This window comes from Bos taurus, chromosome 25 (genome assembly GCF_002263795.3).
Source record: "Bos taurus isolate L1 Dominette 01449 registration number 42190680 breed Hereford chromosome 25, ARS-UCD2.0, whole genome shotgun sequence".
Taxonomy (NCBI): Eukaryota; Metazoa; Chordata; class Mammalia; order Artiodactyla; family Bovidae; genus Bos; species Bos taurus.
Window position 1 is genome coordinate 18,791,796 of NC_037352.1, and position 21,002 is coordinate 18,812,797.

The 21,002-nt window shown below is 38.6% G+C and overlaps 1 protein-coding gene across 2 annotated transcripts in view; it reads right to left on the bottom strand.

The window, feature by feature from the left end:
• Positions 1 to 21,002, bottom strand: part of DNAH3 (dynein axonemal heavy chain 3) — a 249,056-nt gene that overhangs the window by 68,902 nt on the left and 159,152 nt on the right. For both annotated transcript variants that reach the window (XM_059881557.1, XM_059881556.1), the window contains exons 41-43: positions 8,390 to 8,493; positions 5,592 to 5,886; positions 2,218 to 2,397 (exon numbers count right to left, since the gene is read on the bottom strand). In XM_059881557.1, coding sequence (XP_059737540.1) covers positions 2,218 to 2,397; positions 5,592 to 5,886; positions 8,390 to 8,493 — 579 coding nt within the window. The remainder of the gene's footprint in view (positions 1 to 2,217; positions 2,398 to 5,591; positions 5,887 to 8,389; positions 8,494 to 21,002) is intronic.

A 21,002-nucleotide genomic window follows, 5' to 3' on the forward strand; every position in this document is an offset into this window, starting at 1 on the left:
AGCCTTTTTCACATCAACCAGCACAAGCCCATTTAACGCCCTTTCACCAGGCACTCTCATGGTTCTCCATGCTATGTAGACCCTTGCTGCAGCAAATTAATAGACTCAATTTCACCTGACCACAGATGTGCTCCTGGCAGTTTTGGGCATTGGTCTTTAAGATCTTTTCAATATGTCATATTTGTGACATAGCTTGAAAACTGTCAACTGCTGTGCAAATGTTAGCAATTACTACTTCCTTGATATGTACGGGAAACAGACATTCCCTTCTGAATAGATCTCTACTGCCTCACTGGTTTTAGTGAGAATTAATTGACATAAAATATATAAACTGAAGGTTTACAACATGATGATTTAATGCATATAAGATATTGCAAAATGCTTGCATACTAAGGTTAAGTAACAATTCTATTGATGCTGCTAGAGAGTCACCATATTGTACATCAGATCCCCAAAACTTATTCTTTTTATAACTGGAAATTTGTACCCTCTGACCAACGTCTCCCCATTTCCCCCATCTTTTAGCTCCTGGCAACCATCATACTACTGTTCCTGTGAGTTTGGCATTTTTAGATTCCGCATGTAAATGATATCATATAGTATTTATTTTTCTCTGACTTATTTCATTTAGTTTAATATTCTCAAGGTCCATTCACGTTGTCACATAGAGTAGAATTTCATTATTTTTATAGCCAAATAATATCCCAGGGTGTGTGTGTGTGTGTGTGTATATATACATTTTCTTTATCCATTCATCCATAAATAGACACTTTGGATATTTCCATGACTTGGCTATTGTGAGTAATGTTGCAGTTTGGGACTGGGATTCCCTGGTGGCTCAGCAGTAAAGAATCCGCCTACAATGCAGGAGACATAGGAGACGAGGGTTCGATCTCTGGATTAGGAAGATCCACTGGAGGGGGACATGGCAACCCACTCCAGTATTCTTGCCTGGAAAATTCCATGGACTGAGGAGCCTGGTGGATTACAGTCCACAGGGCTGCAAAGAGTTGGACATGACTGAAGTGACTGAGCATGCAGCACGAACATAGGATTACAGATATCTCTTCAAGAAAATTATTTCATTTCCTCCAGATATACACCCAGAAGTGGCATTAATGGATCATGTAGTAGTGTTATTTTTAATTTTTTGAGGGACATCCTACTGTTTTTCATAGTGGCTGCATGAATTTATATTCCCACCAACAATGCACAAGAGAAGTTATTATCTCTTGACTTTTGTTAATAGCCATTCTATCAGGTGTGAGGTGATATCTCATTGTGATTCTGATTTTCATTTCTCTAATAATCAGCAATGTTGTTGTTTTGCTATAGAGTTGTATGAATTCCTACACATTTTGTATTTCAACTCTTTATCAGATAGATAGTTTGCAAATATTTTCCCCATTGAATGAGTAGGTCTTAGAGAAAAATAATATACCAAGTTCCTTTCCCTCTAAGTAGTTAGAGAAGTGTTGAATTTATAGATGCTAAGTGCCTGAGCTCCTGCTATATTCAAACCCAAGGCAAAGGTACCCTTGGACTCTGTAGCAAGTGGAAGGTGATGGTTTGTGTACTCAAGTAAAATCACCCTGTTTATCTTCCTTATTTTACAAATCAGAAAGATATATGCCACCGGGGAGAGCAAGGTCACAGAATGTTAAGTCTGAAAATGGCATTAAGATTCTTAACCAAGGATGTATCACAGAATAAAAGTGTGGAAACCTGTAGACCTGGATGGATGAAGTTGCACATGAAGCAAAATACACTCCTAAAGTGTCAGATGATGGGGGAAAATCTTATTTATTTGTTTGTTGTTTATTATTACTTTATTTAGGCCTATCTGGCTCCAAAGAATTGTAAGAAACATAACATGTGAATCTGTCATTCACCTTTGGTTGAGAACCTCTCGTCTAGCCTCGCTCCTAGAACACAAGCTGACCACAGAACTTACCTCTTCATGAGACTCTCTGTTCCTCTATGCCTAGCCAAAAACTCCTCAAGTCCTCTTTTCATCTTCTCATCCTATTTCATACAACTTTCAACACGGCATATTCAAATGCCACTCCTTGAGTCTAGCTCAAGTGTCTCTGGCCTAAATACCCTTTCTCTATCTTCCATCAGGACAGACTGCCTTACACTAGCCCTCCATCCACAAAGATGGTCTGGTTCTGCAGGGGGTGGAAGAAAAAGTAATGAACTCTCTCCTTCACGTACCAGTAATGTCATTCCTTCCTCCCCCAGGAGGGCCCATGGCTGTCACAAGCAGCACATCAACGATGTCCAGCTTGTTGGTATCCTTCTTGTCAAACCAGTAACCATGGTCAATCCATTGCCGTAGGAGCTCAATGGGGGGCTGTGCTCCATATACCTCTTTGGCTGGCATGTTGAGGTCATCTGGGGAAAGAAGTAATAGCCACAGATTGTAAGTCTATGGCATCCTTTGGTCTTTTAGGAGGTAGCAGATGACTATCCTTCCATGAGAGAGTCCACACTCAATTGTTATACCCTCACTCCAGGTAGGGCTCAGCCAGTGGACATTTTCACCATAATGGAAGATATTTTTCAGGGTTCTGGCTTTCCTGGTTTATTGAGATCTCTGTGCATTTATTGAGATCTCTGTGCATGAGATCCTCTGTGGAAGGATGCATACATTTGCATTAACAAACAGATATTAAAATTTTTCCCATTCCTTCACCCAAAATATATAGATTGTCTACTATGTGCTAGATATTTTGTTAATTTCTAGGGATATGATGGTGAGAAAGAAAGTCATGCTTCTAGTTGACAGAGTATTTAATTTACCACCAGGTAATAGTGGGAACTCCAACAGCAGAAAAGCTTCAAGCTAGGGTTTTTGAAGAGCAAAATCAAAAAGGCAAGGATAAATTGTGATTTCCTCCAGGGTAGGGATTGATTTTCTCCAATAGTACATTGTTCAGTACTGGTGCATAGAAGGCACTCAATAATTGCCAATGAACATTGACTAAATGCCCAATTTTGTGTCATGTAACATTTTAGGAATTTTATACATATTATCTCATCTACTCAAGATGATGACTTTATAAGAGGAATATAGTATTGCCTTTATGTTAGAGGTGAGGAACTGAAGGTAATGGAATAATATACTTAGGGTTAAAAAGTGAGATTTGGACGTAGGTCTGTTTGACTGCAAAGCTTAAATTGCTTTTGGATATACCATAAAAATAGGAAGGGAGAACAGATGAGAGTAAGGACAAAGGAGGGAGGGAGGACAAGAAAGGGAAAAGAAAATATGATCCCTCCCTTTAAGAAGCTGTTGTTAATTGGCAAGGATATAAATACATGCAACATTTACTGTCAATACCTTAATTTTAAAGACAGAACATGAGATAATTCAGAAGAGCAGGGAATTACTATTACTAAATGAGAATTCTATGAATTAGCAGTAAGAGAGTAGATAACATAATATATTTGGCACCAAGAAACCTGGTTTTGGCTTGTGGCTCCAGAATTTTCTAGACATTTGACCCTGAACAGGGAATTTAACCTTCAGAGTCTCATTTAATTGATTAGTAAATTAGATTTTTTTTAAAAAGTCAGTTTTCATTCCAATCCCAAAGAAGGGTTGTGCCAAAGAATGTTCAAACTAACAGATAATTGTGTTCATTTCCTATGATAGTAAAGTTACTCAAAATCCTTCAAGCTAGGCTTCAGCAGTACATGTACTGAGAACTTCCAGATTTACAGGCTGAGTTTAGAAAAGGTGGAGGAGGCAGAGATCAAATTGCCAACATTTGTCGGATCATAGAGAAAGCAAGGGAATTCCAGAAAAACTGCCGCTTCCATGACTATGAGGAAACCTTTAACTGTGTGGATAACAACAAACTGTGGAAAATTCTTAAAGAGATGGGAATACCAGACCACCTTACATGTGTCCTGAGAAACTTGTATGCAGATCAGGAAGCAACAGTTAGGACCTTATATGGAACAAATTACTGGTTCAAAATTGGTTCAAATTTTATGGCTCAAAATTGGGAAAGCAGTATGACAAGGCTGTATATTGTTACCCTGTTTATTTAACTTATATGTAGAGTACATCATGTGAAATGCCAAGCTGGATGAGTCACAAGCTGGAATCAAGATTGTCATGAGAAATACCAGCAACCTCAGATATGCAAATGATACCACTCTAATGGAAGAAAATGAAGAGCAGCCAAGAGCCTCTTGATGAGGTCAAAAGAGGAAAGTGAAAAAGCTAGCTTAAAACCTAACATTCAGAATACCAAGATCACAGCACCTGGTCCCATCACTTCATGGCAAATAGAAGGGGAAAAAGTAGAAGCAGTGATGGATTTTCCTTTCTTGGGCTCCAAAATCACTGCAGACGGTGACTGCAGCCGTGAAATTAAAAGATGCTTGCTCCTTGGAAGGAAAGCTGTGATAAACCTAGACAGTGTATTCAAAAGCAAAGACTTCACTTTGCTCACAAAAGTCCATATAGTCAAAGCTATGGTTTTTCCAGTAGTTGTGTATGGATGTGAGAATTGGACCATAAAAAAGGTTGAGCACTGGAAAATTGATGCTTTCAAATTGTGGTTCTGGAGAAGACTCTTGAGAGTCCCTTGGACTGAAAGGAAATCAAACCAGTCAGTCCTAAAGGAAATCAACCCTGAATATTCATTGGAAAGACTGATGCTGAAAGTAAAGCTCTAGTACTTTGGCCATTTGATGCAAAGAGCCAACTCATTAGAAAAGACCCTGATGCTGGGAAAGACTGAAGGCAAAAGGAGAAGTGGGTGGCAGAAGATGAGATGGTTAGAAAGCATCATTGACTGAATGAACAAGAACTTGAGCAAACTCTGGGAAATAATGGAGGACAGGGAAGCCTGGCTTGCTGCAGTCCATGGGGTCGCAAAGACTTGAACATGACTTAGTGACTGAATAACAGCAACAACAAAGAGATCATGATGGCCAGTAAACTCAAGGGGTTGTGAGGCTCAAAAGAAATAAATGAGGAAGTGCTTTCTAAACAGATAAAATTCTGGAAAAATTCAATGTGCTTATTTGGCAACTATTAGATTTCTTCATATACTGATAACATATTTATCTTGCACTTAATGGAATAGAAGCTTATCACAGTGTGTGAGTTGCTTCTGGAGACACAAGAGAGTAAATACTACAATCCCCTTCTGAACCTAACTACTGTCACTACAAAGTAACTTGGCCTGATCCATGGGCTCAACTTCATCCCAGGAGAAACTGGGATCCTCCCTCAGGCAAAAAGGCGTGGACCATGTCTCAACATGGAAAATTTGGCATATAGTACATAGTTAAAAATACTTGGAAATGAATGAAGGAAAGGACAAGGAACAAAAAATGAAAGAAGCAAGAAAGGGAGGGAAGGAGAGAAGAAAGGATGGAAAGATGGAAGAAAAGAAGGAAGGAAAATAGGAGGGGAGGGAAGGAATGTGGAATTACATTAACCAGAAATATTTTATCTTCCATAGACAGTAAAATGAATATACAGCAGTCCTACAAAGGGAAATTCGGTTTTGCCGCAACTTAAAATAGAAGAATTTGGTGTGTCCAGATCCAGGCCAGTGCCTTACCCACAAATACCACTGCTTTCTTCCCTATGGGAGGCCCAAAAAGGCCTTTCCGCCGGCGATCCAGCTTGGACATGATGATATCCTGCGTCTGATTGGCTGAAGTTCTGGCAGAGAAATTGATGCAGTTGGGCAGATAAGTATTTTTGGGAAGGCGAAGTAGGAAGTTGTTGGTGATGACCGATTTGCCTGTGCCCGTGGGTCCTACGAACAGCATTGGAATCTCATGGTCCAGGTAGGTTTTCAAGAAGAAGGACTGTCGGGCTGTCTCCATGGTGGGGATGATGAGTTCTGAGACCTGTGCCACAAAGACATGGTAAGTCTTGATACTGGGACCAGGAGATTGTGTCTTGGTATTCAAGAGACTTGAGTTTTATCCTTACTATCCATTCAGCTCTGTCTCTTATTTATCTTTATAATTTTGAGTATTTTACCTCTCTAGCAGCCTAGTTTCTTCATCTATGAAAGGGGATAAAAATGGCATTGAGTTCACTGAGCTGTTTTGAAGGTTAAATGAAATCTTGTATGTAAATATAGGCAATAACTGTCTATTGTCCCTGTTTTAGAGATGAGGAAACAGATCCAGAGCTCACCAACACAGCAAGTAAACAGAAATGCAAAGATTTTAATCCGAGCTTGTCTGATCCCAAGGACTGTATTCTTAACTACTGAAATGTCACATTGTAAACACCAATTATAGTAAGGCTGGGTCTACAGCTGCTGCCCTCTGAGACCTTTTCTTTGAGCCAAGCTGTCTGCCTTGCCCTAGGAAAGATCCACCTCCCATATGCCATCTATACTGCCTGTCCAAGAAGGGTTAGGTATGACCCTTGACCCCCATTCCTTGTGCTTATTCCTCATCTGCTTTTCTTAAGGCTCATATTCTTGGTTCCTCCTATTAATCCCTTTAGCAATATGGAAATTGCAACACTCTTCCTGGTATTCAGACTCCAATTGGGCTCTAAGGGCTTGGTCTTGGATTCCTAGAATCTCTATTACTTTGAGTAGAAAACCTTGCTTTAGATTGGCTTTTCTGAGTTTGAACCCTATCATCAGCCATCTGGCTGCTTTTGGTCCCTCCAATGATGGGTAGACGAAGGGATCTGCTGTTGTTCAGTCACTAAGTTGTGTCCAATTCTTTTGTGACCCCATGGACTTTAGCCTGCTAGGCTCCTCTGCCCATGGGATTTCCTAGACAGGAGTACTGGAGTGGGTTACCATTTCTTTCTTCAGGGTATCTTCCCAACTCAGGGACTGAACCTGTGTCTCCTGCATTGGCATGCAAATTCTTCGCCACTGAGCCAAGTGTGTAGCCACAGAGGAAGGGGTAGTTAGATTTAAATCATATGCTGAAGTCTACTTATATGTCTAGACTGGAAGAGGCTAGTGAACATGGAGCCACTGTGCTGTGTAACTCTAGAGAGCACCACCCACACTATGGTTTGTGTAAACGGTGCCCCTAAAACAAAACCAGACCATAATGCAAATGGCACCAACAGAGACTGCGCAGTGCCGTGGCTATGTGTATACTGTTAGACTAAGCTTGACTTATTTTGATTAATAATTTGATCAATGAAAAAGGAGCAGAGAGAACAGAGAAATTGAAGTGGCAAGGAAGAGAATTAACAGGTATCGAGCTATGGAAGTTTTGCCTGTGTTATTCCCTGCAGTTTTCCCAACAGCCCTCTGAGGCAGCTGTATTATTAGCTCACTTTTTCAGATAAAAAAATTGAGACTGGAGGATGGCCAACTTGGCCAAGTCACATAGCCAGTAAGTGATACTGAATGCTAAACCAAGTATCAAGACTGGGAATTTTAAGCAAGTTGGATTTCACAGATTTTTATTTTCAGGGGCTAGAACAGTTTTTTCACAAGTGAAAAATTCCCAGCATAACTAAAATATTTTCTGCATTTGACTCATTTGTAGGCATCTAGCAAGATTTCAAACCCCTGGAGCTCAGGTGATGAAGCTCTTTTAAGGAGAATGAAAGTTTAGAACCTCGGTGCTGAGGGGTTCTTTACAGTCTTTTCAGTCTCCACTGTGTGTCCTGAGCTCTTCACACATTCACTCCTGCCTGTGGCACCCTTTTTACAAGCAGCTGTGGTCCTGTCTGGTGTCTGATTTTGTTTTCAGTATTTCCACATTTCCATCCACCACCTACTACTCTATGCTAGGCCTGAACAAACTACAATTATCCCAATAAAGCTCAATTTTGTCCACCAGATACTGCAAGTTGAGGCATGAAAGTGCACATCTGGAAAAAATTTCCACAAGAAAATGAGTAGGAGTTGTAAGTGCATCTTCTGCTAACCAGAAAATCTATTAACTGTTTTTCTGAGAACTCTGATTAAAGAAATCTTTCTCTGGGGATTTTAAAGAAAAGGCAAGGATCTTTTTGGCGGAGATATCTGAGAGGGGGACTGATGACCACCTGGCATTGTTCATACTGACAATAATTAGAATAGCAACTGTATGATCTAGCACAATGTGAATGCCACAGATTCATGTACAATGTCTTCAATCTTTGCAGCCATTCTTTAGGTATTTTTTCTTCTATTGTGTACTTGCATAAACTGAGGCAGAAAGGGTGAAGACTGAATAATAAATCTGGGACTCTCTGATTCTAAAGTCTGTGCTTTTGAAGGCTCAATTCAATTCATGTTTGAACATTTTTCTAAAGTAAATTCTTTCACTTTTTCTGAAGTAAGTTCTTTAACTAACCCAGATCTGATGTTAACGTCTCCACTTTGCTGAATATCAGGTCATTACTGAGGTTCTATGACCGATAACTCTCTTTTACCTTTGCACTTGCGGAGATATGTTCCTCCTCTTTGGTGATATACTCTGTCCATGTGTACCAATGTCCACTAGCTTGCTTGAGGAAATAAAAATCATAGATGCTTCCTGGACCCAAATAAATAGAACAAATTATTAGCACATCAGGGGTTTACATTTCATATTTGAGATATTTAACTACCTCAGCCATAGGCATCTGAAATGTATGACTATCAGTATTGGTAACTGTATAATCTAGAAAAACATCTTTTAAAGAATAATGACTTTATTATATGTATAAAATAATAGGTATTGATTATACAAATAATAATATAAATAATATATATAATATAAACAGGAAGTATTGAAAAGAACAAAAAACGGAGAAAACAAATGGCTCCAAATCTCACAATCAGAGATTACTTTCGGCAGCAATCCTTCCAGTCCTCTCTTGAGGCATACAAACATATTGAAGGTGGAAGTATAGGTAAATGAAAGAATTTTATTAGGATAGGATCATTTAATATTATATATCATATAGATATATACACAAATATATATGAATTATATTAATATAATGTAACATAATAAGATAGAATATATATTTTTATATATCATACTATTGAAAAATAAAAACATTATATCTAATTTTATTTAAACTAGGAGACTAAAGTGAAACTGAAGGACCTTCTGAACTTCAGATAATCATCATTCACTACAGGAGATATTGGTTTCTAAAAGTGGTTTATTTTTTTTTCAATTGAGGTACAATTGACAAAGACTATATTTGTTTCAGGTATAAAATGCAATGATTCAATTTTTACATATAGTGAAATGATCACATTATAAAATGATTATAAGAGATTGTATATATTAATATATAATGCATATAATATTAAATGATCCAGGGACTTCCCTGGTGATCCAGAGGTTAGGAATTCACCTGCCAGTGCAGGGACACTGAGTGTTCGATTCCTGGTCCAGGAATATTCTACCTACGACAGAGCAACCAATCCTGTGCACCACAACTATTGAGCCTGAGCTCTAGAGCCCGCAAGCCACAGCTACTGCAGCCCGTGCGCTGTAGGACCTGTGCTCTGCGCCGAGAGAAGCCACTACAGTGAGAAGCTTATGCACTGCAACGAAGACCAGCCCGTTTGCCACAACTAGAGAAAGCTGCACACGGCAAAGAAATACTCAGGCAAGACAACAAGGACACAGCATGGCCCAAAATAAATAAATAAAAAATAACCGATCCTATTCTTATAAAACCCATCATCATACACAGAATTTTTTTCCTTGTGAGGAAAACTTTTTTAAAACCGAAGCACAGTTGATTCATAAAGTTGTGTTAGTTTCAGAGGAGACTGGGTGCATTTAGGGCGGTATGGCCGTAGACTAAAGCTGTGTTAGTTTTCACTGTATAGGGAAGTGATTCAGTTATATACATATATATATATATAAAACCATATACATATATGCATATAAATAGAGCTATATATATAGCTATATATATATAGCATAGAAATATATAATTTTCAGATTCTTTTCCATTGTATATTTTTTTGAGATATTGAACATAGTTCCCTTTCCTATACAGTAGGTCCTTGTTCTCATCTATTTTTATTTATAGTGGTGTATATACATTAATCCCAAGCTCCCAATTTATCCCTCTTTACCCATTTCCCCTTTGGTAACCATAAATTAGTTTTCTACATCTGTGAGTCTATTTCCTTTTTACAAATAAATTCATTCGTATCATTTTAAAAAATCCACATATAAGTGATATCATATGATATTTGTCTTTCTCTGTCTAAATTCACTTAATATGATAGTCTCTAGGTCCACCCACGTTGCAGTAAATGGCATTTCATTCTTTTGTCTGACTGAGTAGATTTCCGTTGTATGTATGTATGTGTATGTGTGTATATATATATATATATAATCACATTTCCTTTATTCATCTGTCGATGAACATTTATTAATAGGGTGCTTCCATGTCTTGGCTGTTTCGTAAATAGTGCAGCCGTAATTACTGGGGTACATGTATGTTTTTGAGTTATATTTCTCCAGAAATATGTCCAGGAGTGGGGCTGCTGGGTCATATGGTAACTCTATTTTTAGGGTTTTGAGAAACCTCCATGCTGTTCTCTGTAATGGCTGCCCTGATTTACATTCCCATCAACAGTGTAGGAAGGTTAATTTTTCTTTCACACCCCTCTAGCATGTTATTTGTAGACTTTTTGAGAATGTCATTCTGACTGGTGTGAAGTGATACCTCATTGTAGTTTTCAATTCCTCTAATTAGTGATATTGAGTATCTATTTATGTGCCTGTTGACCATCTGTATGTCTTCTTTGGAATCATGTGTTGTTAGGTCTTCTGCCCATTTTTTGGGGGGGTTGTTTTTTTTTTCTGATATTAAGCTGTATGAGCTGTTTGTATATTTTGGAAATTAATCCCTTATCAGTTGCATTTTTTTTTGCAAATACTTTCTCCCAAACTGTAGGTTGTCTTTTTGTTTTGTTTATGGTTTCCTTAGCTGTGCAAAAGCTTTTAAGTTTAGTTAGGTCCCATTTTGTTTAGTTTTGCTTTTGTTTCCATTATTCTAGGAGATCAATCTAAAAAAGTATTGCTGCGATTCCTGTTAAAGAGTGTTCTGCCTGTGTTTTCCTCTAGGAGTTTTATAGTACCCACTCTTACATTTAGGTCTTTAATCAATTTTGAGTTTTTTTGTGTATATGGTGTTAGAGAATTTTACAGTTTCATCCTTTTACATGTTCTCCAGTTTTTCCACCACCATTTATTGAAAAGACTGTCTTTTGTCCATAGTATAGCCTTCCCTCCTTCTGTTGTAGATTAATTGACCATAAGTGCATGGGTTTATTTTGGGGCTCTCCATCCTGTTCCATTGATCTATATGTCTTTTTTTGTGCCAGTACAATACTGTTTTGGTTACTGCAGCTTTGTGGTATAGTCTGAACTCAGGGAGCATGAAGCCTCCAGCTTTGTTCTTCATTCTCAGGATTGCTTTGGCAATTCTGGGTCTTTTATGGTTCCACATAAAATTTAGGACTACTTGTTCTAGTTCTGTGAAAAATGTCATTGGCAATTTGATAGCGATTGCATAAATCTGTAGATTGTCTTGGGCAGCATTTTAACAATACTAGTTTTCCCAATCCAAGAATATGGTATACCTTTCCATCTGTTTGTGTTGTCTTCAGTTTTTTTCATTGGTGTCTTATAGCTTTCACAGTATGGGTATTCTGGCTTCTTAGGTAAGTTTATTCCTAGGTATTTTATTATTTTTCATGAAATGGTAAATGAGATTGTTTCTTTAAATTCTCTTTCTGATATTTCATTGTTAGTGTATAGAAATGCAACAGAGTTCTGTATATTAACTTTGTCTCCTGCAACTTTACCAAATTTTTTGATGAGCTCTAATAGTTTTCCGGTAACGTCTTTAGGATTTTTTTTTACTTCTTTTCCAATATGGATTCCTTTCATTTATTTTTCTTTTCTGATTACTGTGACTAAGGCTTCAAAAACGATGTTGAATAAAAGTGGCAAGAGAAGGCATCTTTGTCTTGTTTCTGATCTTAGAGGAAATGTTTTCAGCATTTCATCATTGAATGTGATGTTAGCTATGGGTCTGTCTCATACTTTTTTATTATGTGAGGCATGTTCCTTGTATGTCCACTTTCTGAAGAGTTTTTAATCATAAATGGATGTTGATTTTTATCAGAAGCATTTTTTTCTGCATCTGCTGAGATGATCATATACTTTTTATTCTTCAGTTTAATGTGGTGTTTCACATTGGTTTGTGGAAATTGTTAAATTCTACTTGATTGTGGCGTATAAGCACTTTAAGGTATTGTTGGATTCAACTTGCTAGTATTTTGTTGATGAGTTTTGCATCTATGTTCCAAAACAAATCTATTTGAGTCCAAAGTCTGTAGTCTCTGATTCCCCAAGCTGAGGTTGGAGACCATGAAAGTCATGTTAAGCCTTCAGCTTATATGACTTTCTCCTGTACTGTTCAACAGCTCTGGAGTATAAGTGGGAAAAAAAAAGAGAGGTGGTGTATTGATCAAGGTTGCGGTTTTCCTGAGTTTGTATGGCAGGAGGAAAAGGGAAGGAGGGACAGAAGGTGCTGATGAGAGAAAAACATGGAACAGGTGGGCCTTGGGGATGGAACTGGAGGGGTAGACTGGAGGGACTGGTAATTAAGGAGATAGCAGAAAGCAGGGAGCAGAAGCTAGTTGTAGCAGAGCTGGAGAGTTACAGGGCTACAAGGTAGTTTGTGAGAAGTCAGGATGATTGAACTTGGATTTGCAGAGGTGGAGCAGCTCAAGGTCAAGCTGGGGTCACAGACCTGGAGATGCCTTTGTGCTGCACAGACCTGAGTGTCTGAGGAGTCCAGCAGGGCCTCTCCCATCTGGGGACATTTGTGTGAACCTGATCCCAGAAGCCATGGAGGAAGAGCAGTGCCTTCCACTGGGCAACACTGAAGGAGCTGTTGAGTCTCTGGGGCTTCCTAAGACTCAAACCCCAGGCTCCCCAGGTTTGGAGGCCTATGGTCCAGCACCAGGTAGCAGTGCTAAAGTGTAAATTATGGGGCAACATGTGCCCCTTGCTGATCTTGTGACCTTGGGTAAGTCATGGAATCTCTGGGCATTTTCAGGGGCTCCCTCAGTGTGGACTGGAGATAACCTGCTCTGTATGTTGCTCCTCCTGACTTTCCAAAGTCCCCTTAATACACATTGTATGAAGCAGACTACTCACCCACTTTACTGCAGCATCTTCTTTCTAATCTTCAAACATACCACATGCACTCTTACCTCAGGGCTTTGGATCAGCTCTTCTTTATGCCTGGCAGCTCTTCCTCCTGCTCTCTACCTGGCTTGTTCCTTACCTTTCAGATCTCAGCTCAGATGTCACCTCCTCTGGGAGACCGTCCCTGAACACTTCAGGTAGAGCCCCTGTGGGTCTCCATCAACATGCCAGTGTTTTTCCATCCTTGCACTTAGTATATCTCCAATTATCTTATTCTATGAGCCTACTTATTTATTGTTTGTCTTCCTCAACTAGAAAGTGAGCTCTGTGAGAGCAAGGGGATTATATCTTTTTTGTTCACTGTTGTATCCCCAAACAACTAGCACAGTATCTAGAACTATGTGTTAGTCGCTCAGTCAGGTCTGACTCTTTCAACTCCATGAACTGTAGCCTGTCAGGCTCTTCTGTCCATGGAATTCTCCAGGCAAGAATACTGGAGTGGGCAGTCAATTCCTTCTCCAGGGGATCTTCCCAACCCAGGTATTGAATCCGGGTCTCCTGCATTGCAGGCAAATTTTTTACCATCTGAGCTACCAGGGAAGTACATAGTAGGTGCTTAGTAAAAAGTACAAAGTAGGTGCTTTTTGAACAAATGCCTGACCAGACACGAAGCAAGCACATTGTAGGCCCTCAGTATCTACTGTGTAAGGTAAGAACAACTGAAGTGCTGCCCTCCAGATCCTCTTGGTGTGGGAGGAAGTAGGTGGGCAGCATCGAGGCCCCTGTTCTCTGGCCTCTGATCAATACACAGCGGTGATTCTGAATCACCTTCTCTCTCCACCCGTTCTTCCAAATACAGTCACAATACTCATCCCAAATCACTCCCTACTTCCCTCACAAAAGTAACACAAAGTTCCTATGGTCCTTTTCCCCAGTGAAGCCCTGCCTCTGTAATTGTTGGAAGTCTTTTTCTTTGTTGCACTTCAAGATGAGAAGTGGGAATAAGAAGAGTGTCAGGGAAGGACCTGGCTTCTCATCCAATCATTCCTCACTGACTCACTGTGGGGCCCTGGATGAGTGACACCCTTTCTGAGCTGCAATTTCCTCATCTCGAGAATGCTATGAGGAGTATATGAGATACTGGTTGCAAAGCTTTCTGAATTATATATATATATATATATATATATATATTTTTTTTTTTTAGAAAAACTTGAAGAGGACATGGAGGAAATACCAAGGCTTCAGTGAGACAAGTGTTGGGCTGTGTGATTCACAGGAGCACTGGGCATGAGAGGCTTGCAAGTTCCATTGCCTAGCCAACTCAGCAGCAGGCACAAGTGACTTACTTCTCTCTCCACAGGACTCATCTATAATTGACCCAAAGAAGACAGCATTGGTGGTTGTAGGCTGTATGTGTGTGTGTGTGTGTGTGAGAGAGAGAGACAGAGAGAGAAAGAGAGAGAGAGAGAGAGAGAGAGAGAGAGAGAGAGAGAGTCTTGAGTTAAAGGGCTGAAACACTCCAATCTAAAAAAATTTTTTTTCTTGTGATGAAAAGTTTTAATATCTACCACCTTAGCAGGAGAGATGCTTCTTAACTAAAAAAAAAAAATTCAGCCATTAGGGCTTAAAGTCATTATAATTTTAAAAATAATTTAATCCAACTTTGCTATTATATTTTAACTTTTCATTGTGAAAAAAATTTAAAATACACAATGCTGACTTGAAAAAATGCACAACATGAGAATTGCAAGTTAAATTTTATTTGGGGCAAAATGAGGACTATAGACCCAGGAAACAGCATTTCATATAGCCCTGAGAAATTGCTCCAAAGAGGTTGGGGGTAAGGTCAGTATATATGTGATTCTGGTGAAGTGGGAGTACATGCAATCAAGCACTTTAATTTTTGCAGAATGTATCTGCTAGTCACGAGGAGCAGTCATCACTATGAAGGATTTTAGTGTTTTTCTAGACATGAGGAAATACAAGAATTGGGCTCATAAAGTTGGCTCATGAAAATATCTATCTGAAGACCCATTCTGCTAGTTTTTCCCAGAGTACCTCATTTCTGCTCTCCACCCTGAATTCCTTTCAGGGGTATTTAAAATCAGCAGAAACAGCAGCATGTGATTTAATCCTTGTAGAGGTAGCTGGCAAGTGCCAGTCTGTAGCTGACAACAAAAAAGGAGGATAGTATAATAAACTGCCATGTACCCATTATCTAGCTTCCATAATCTTCAACATTTTGCAACTGTTTCATGCATTTCTACAACATCAACAATCATCATATTCATTTTCCTTCCCTTCTCACTTCCTCCCTTTTCTTTCTTCCTTCTTTCTTAGACTGGAACATTTTGAAGCAAATCCTGATATCACAATTCATTTGAAAATACATGTGACTTAATGTTAGATCAATTTTATTGATCTCTTTATGAACTATGATGTGATTAACTGTCATTCTTCCATTTCCTCTCCTTTGGTTCTCTTTGTTGTTCTTGATGATACTGTTGTTGCGCAGTCACTAAGTCATGTCCAACTCTTTTTGACCCCGTGGAATGCAACACGCCAGGCTCCTCTGTCCATTACTGTCTCCCAGAGTTTGCTCAGACTCATGTTTATTGGGTCAGTGATTCTATCTAACCATCTCATCCTCTGCAACTCCCTCCTTTTGCCTTCAGTCTTTCCCAGCATCAAGGTCTTTTTCCAATGAACCAGCTGTTCACATCAGGTGGCCAAAGTACTGGAGCTTCAGCTTCAATTCTTTTAGCATAAGTCCTTCCAATGAATTATTCAAGGTTGATTTCCTTTAGGATTGACTGGTTTGATCTTGCAGTCCAAGGGACTCTCAAGAGTCTTCTCAAGCACCACAATTCAAAAGCATCAATTCTTTGGCATTCAACCTTCTTTATGGTCCAACTCACATCTGTACATGACTATTGGAAAAACCATAACTTTGACAATATGGACCTTTGTTGGAAAAGTGATGTCTCTGCTTTTTAATACACAGGGTAGGTTGTCATAGCTTTCCTTCCAAGGAGCAAGTGTCTTTTACTTTTTCAGGGATTATAACACTGACATTTTGTTTTGCAACTATAATTCTTCCATACCTTATTCTTAGATCTTTATTTAAATAGGTTCAACAGTCAAACTGGGGTCTTTTAACACAAGACTATTTCAGTTCTTTATCTCGATTGATTGGTTGGCTGGTTTATTTTTTATTTCTAAGAAGGGACTTAAGAGGGCTCAGTTCTCTCAGATCTTGCACGTTTGATAATGTCTGCGACTTTGTACTTGAAAAGTGACCTGGCTGAGAGTAGTATTCTAATGTCACATTTTCTTTCCCTTAGAGTTTTGCAGACCATTGTTCCAATGTTTCTTTCAGTCTAGCTTGCTGTGTAGAAGTTTGAAGCCCATCAGATATTTCCACTTTTACTAATTTTTCTTTTCTATCTGGATGCCTGATGGAATCTCTTTTATCCTGGAAGTCCAATAATGTAATCAGATTTTTTTAAAATCAATTATTCTGTATCAGTTTTTCTTAGAACACAAAATACTCTTAAAACTTACAGAAATACTTCTTCATTTTAGGAAAAATTTCTACATTTGTTTCTTGGTATATATTGTCTACATTATTTATTGGGATAGCTACTCAAGGAATTAACACTGTAAGGTCTCCATATCAATCATATTCTTTGACTGTCTTCAATAGCAAGTGTAGTTGTCTCAAACCTTTCCTCTAAGCCATTTTTTAGATGTCTAGATTTATATGTTTTATCCCTTGCTGGTCCTTATTTATCAGATCATTACTAATACTGTTTAGTTCTCTGTTTGTTTCTTTGGTTTTTCAATTCCTCTTTTTCTCATATTCTGTGGTTTTAACACTTCATTTACAAACTTTAAAATGATAGATTTATTAAGATATAATTCACCCATTTAAACTGTATAATTCAATGGTTTACTAAATATACATGTATGTATAAATATATTAATATTCACAGAGTTGTACGGTTATTACCATAATCAATTTTAGAACATTTCATTACACCAAAAAGAAACCTCATACCTCTTAGCTGTCACTTCCCAAATCCTCTTCCCATCTCTCACCAGCCTGCTTGCCCCCAAGGTAACCACTAATATACTTTTTGTTTCTATGGACTTGCTCTTTTGGACTTTTCATATTAATGAAATCATCCAACAGATACTCTTATGTGATTGGCTTCTTTTACTCATCAGAATGTTTTTAAGATTCATGCATGTTGTAGTATGCGTTATTGCTTCATTTCTTTTTATTGTTGAATAATATTTAATTGTATGGATATACTGTATTTTCCCCTCCACGGATCACTGCCTTGTCATGGTGAAGGGGCTTGCATAACTCAATGAAGCTATGAGCCATGCCATGTAGGGCCACCCAAGACAATTACATCATTGTGGAGTGTTCTGACAAAATGCGATCCACTGGAGGAGGGAATGGCAAACCACCCCAGTATACTTGCTGTGAGAACCTCATGAACTGCATAAAAGGACAAAAAGATATGACACTGAAAGATGAGTCCCCTGGGTCTGAAGGTGTCCAACATGCTACTGGGGAAGAGTGGAGGAGAACTACTAATAGCCCCAGCAAGAATGAAGTGGCTGGGCCTAAGTGTAAACGATGCTCTGTTGTGGATGTGTCCCATCTCTTTAAGAGCTGTGAAAAGCACTCAAAGAGATAGGAATACCAGACCATCTCAACTGTCTCCTGAGAAACCTAAGCAACAGTTAGAACCCTGTATGTAACAACTGATTGGTTCAAGGTTGAGAAAGGAGTATGACAGGGCTGTCTGCTGTCACCCTGCTTGTTTAACCTAAACACTGAGCAAGCACATCATGAGAAATGCTGGCCCGGATGAGTTACAAGCTGGAGTCAAGATAGCTGGGAGAAACATCAACAACCTCAGACATGCGGATGATACCACTTGAATGGCTGAAAGTGAAGAGGAACTAAAGAGCCTCTTCTTGAGGGTGAAGGAGGATAGTGAAAGAGCCAGCTTAAAACTAAGTATTAAAAAAACTAAGATCGTGGCATCCAGCCTCATTACTTCGTGACAAATAGAAGGGGAAAAGGTGTAAGTAGTGATAGATTTCCTGTTCTTGGACTCTGAAATCACTGCGGATGGTGATTGCAGCCATGAAATCAGAAGATGATTGCTTCTTGGCAGGAAAGCTATGACAAACCTAGACATTGTGTTGAAAAGCAGAGACATTACTCTGCCGACAAAGGTCCATATAGTCAAGCTATGGTTTTCCCGGTGGTCACATGTGGTTGTGAGAGCTGGACCATAAAGAAGACAGTATGCTGAGAATTAATGCCTTTGAACTGTGGTGCTGGAGAAGACTCCTGTAAGTTCCTTGGGCAGCAAGAAGATCAAACTAATCAATCTTAAGGGAAATCAACCCTGAATACTTGTTGGAAGGACTGATACTGAAGCCAAAGCTCCAGTACTTTGGTCACCTGATGCAAACAGCCAACTCATTGGGAAAGTCCCTGATGCTGGGAAAGATTGAGGGCAGGAGAAGAGGGTGTTAGAGGATAAGATGCCTGGATGGCATCACCAATGCAATGGACATGAACTTGGGAAAACTTTGGATGATTGTGAGGGATAAGGAGGCCTAGTGTGCTGAAGTCCATGGGGTTGCAGAGAGTCGGACATGACCAGATGACTGAACAACAAGAACATACTATATTTTATTTATTCACTCATCAGCTGATGGACATTTGGATTGTCTTCACTTTTTGGCCATCATGAATTACGATGTTATGAACATTTGTGCATAAGTATTTTGTGAACATATATTTTTGTTTCTCTTGGGCATCTATCTGGGAGTGAAATGGCTTGCTCATATGGTAAGTCTATTTTTAATTTTGTTTGTTTGTTTAACTGTTGAGGAATGCCAAATGTTGTTTTCCAAAGCTGCTGTACAATTATACTTTTCCACTATAATATGTGAGGGTTTCAATTTTCCCACATTCTCATACTTGCTCTTCATCTTTTTTTATTATCCTCATTGTAGTTGTGAAGTGGTATCTTGTGTTTTTGATTTGCGTTTTCCTGATGGCTAATAATGATAATAATGTTGAGCTATTGTCATGTACTTATTGGCCTTTTATATATCTTCTTTGGAGAAATGTTTATTCAGTTACTTTGCCTATTTTAAAACTGTATTATATCTTTGTATTATTGAATAATAATATTTCTTTATACTTTACAAGTTTCTTATCAGATATTTGATTTGCAAAATGTTCCAACCATTCTATAGGTTGTGTTTTCACTTTCAAGTTGTCCTTTGAAGCACAAAAGTTTTTCATTTTGATGAAGTTCAGCTAAATTATTTTTTCTTTAGTTGCTTGTATTTTTGTCATCCTAAGATATTGTTGCCTAGTCCAAGATCATGACCATTTATCTGTACCTTTGTTTTCTTCTAAGCTTTTATCATTTTAACTCTTGAATTTAGATCTTTCATCGGAGTTAATTTTTGACTATGGTATAGGGGCCAAATTCATTATTTTATATGAATATATTCATTTAATCCATCACCATGTGCTGAAGGGATTATTCTTTTCCCACAAAATTATCTTTATACCTTTGTCAAAAATCAAATCACTATAAATATGAGGAGCTTATTTCTGGACTCTCAATTCTCTCTATATATTAATACATCCCTTTGCCAGTAGCATGCTGTTCATCTATAAATTTTGAAATTAAATTTATATATTACATAATATATTATACTATAAATTTATGTGCTTGTAATACAAATATTTTATATTTCTTATGTCATATTTTTCTTTTTTTTATAAAAATATTTATTTTTATTTATTTGGCTGCGCTGGGTCTTAGTTGTGGCATGTGGGATCTAATTCCCTGACCAAGGATCAAACCTTGGCCCCTGCACTGGGAGAGTGGAGTCTTAGCCACGGGACCACCAGGGAAGCCCCAGTCACGTTTTTCTTTTAGACTCTCATTCTCTGTCTCTCTGTCTCTGTCTTCCTCTTTCTGATATTGCTCTGCTATAATCAGGTAAATTCTTCTTGACATTTTCCCCAACACTATCTGGAGTGAGTTTATTTTCCCCAATTTTGGTCACAATTCAGGGAATGGTGTGTGGATTTCTTTTCTGTAGCCTGACGGTACAGGGGCGGGGTAAAGGAAATACTCAGTTGCCTTTGCCAGGAAACCTGGGCTTTGTAGTCTCTTTCTAAAATTTGGCCAATTTTCCTGATCCATGGGTCCATCCCACTTCCACCCCAGCTAGAAACATGCTTCACTCTGGAAAAATTCAGCTCACATCCCCCATCCAGCATGGAGTTGCAAACCCTGGTAGGTTCCTCCCACTCCTGATAAGATCTTACCAAATTATGGAAGTTTCATGCTCGAAGGTTTCGCCTTGGCATTTTTTGCAGCTGCCCAGTTACCACTGCAGTCTGCTTTTTTCTACACTGGTGATTACCAGTGAGAACTCTCAGAATTTTGTCAACTAACTTCCTTTCCACCCAGCATCACTTTCAGGACAGTTGGGTTGTGGGTTGAGAGACACAACATGAAGGATCTTTTGTTTCTCTCCCTGTCTACTTACTACCTTTCAATGTTCAAAGGATCAGGCTGTAACTTTTATTTTTGAAGTTATTGCTGGGAAATGTTTAGGCTTAAACTTAAAATTAAAAACAAAAACATTTTTAGGCTTAATATATCGCATTATGTATTAAAGGAGAGCTTATCCTATGTTACTGCACAGCTCTACCTAGAAGTCAATCTGGTACATCTTTAGAAAGCAATCTGGCACTATGCTTACAAAAATGTTCTCTAGCTCAAGTCAGAAATTCA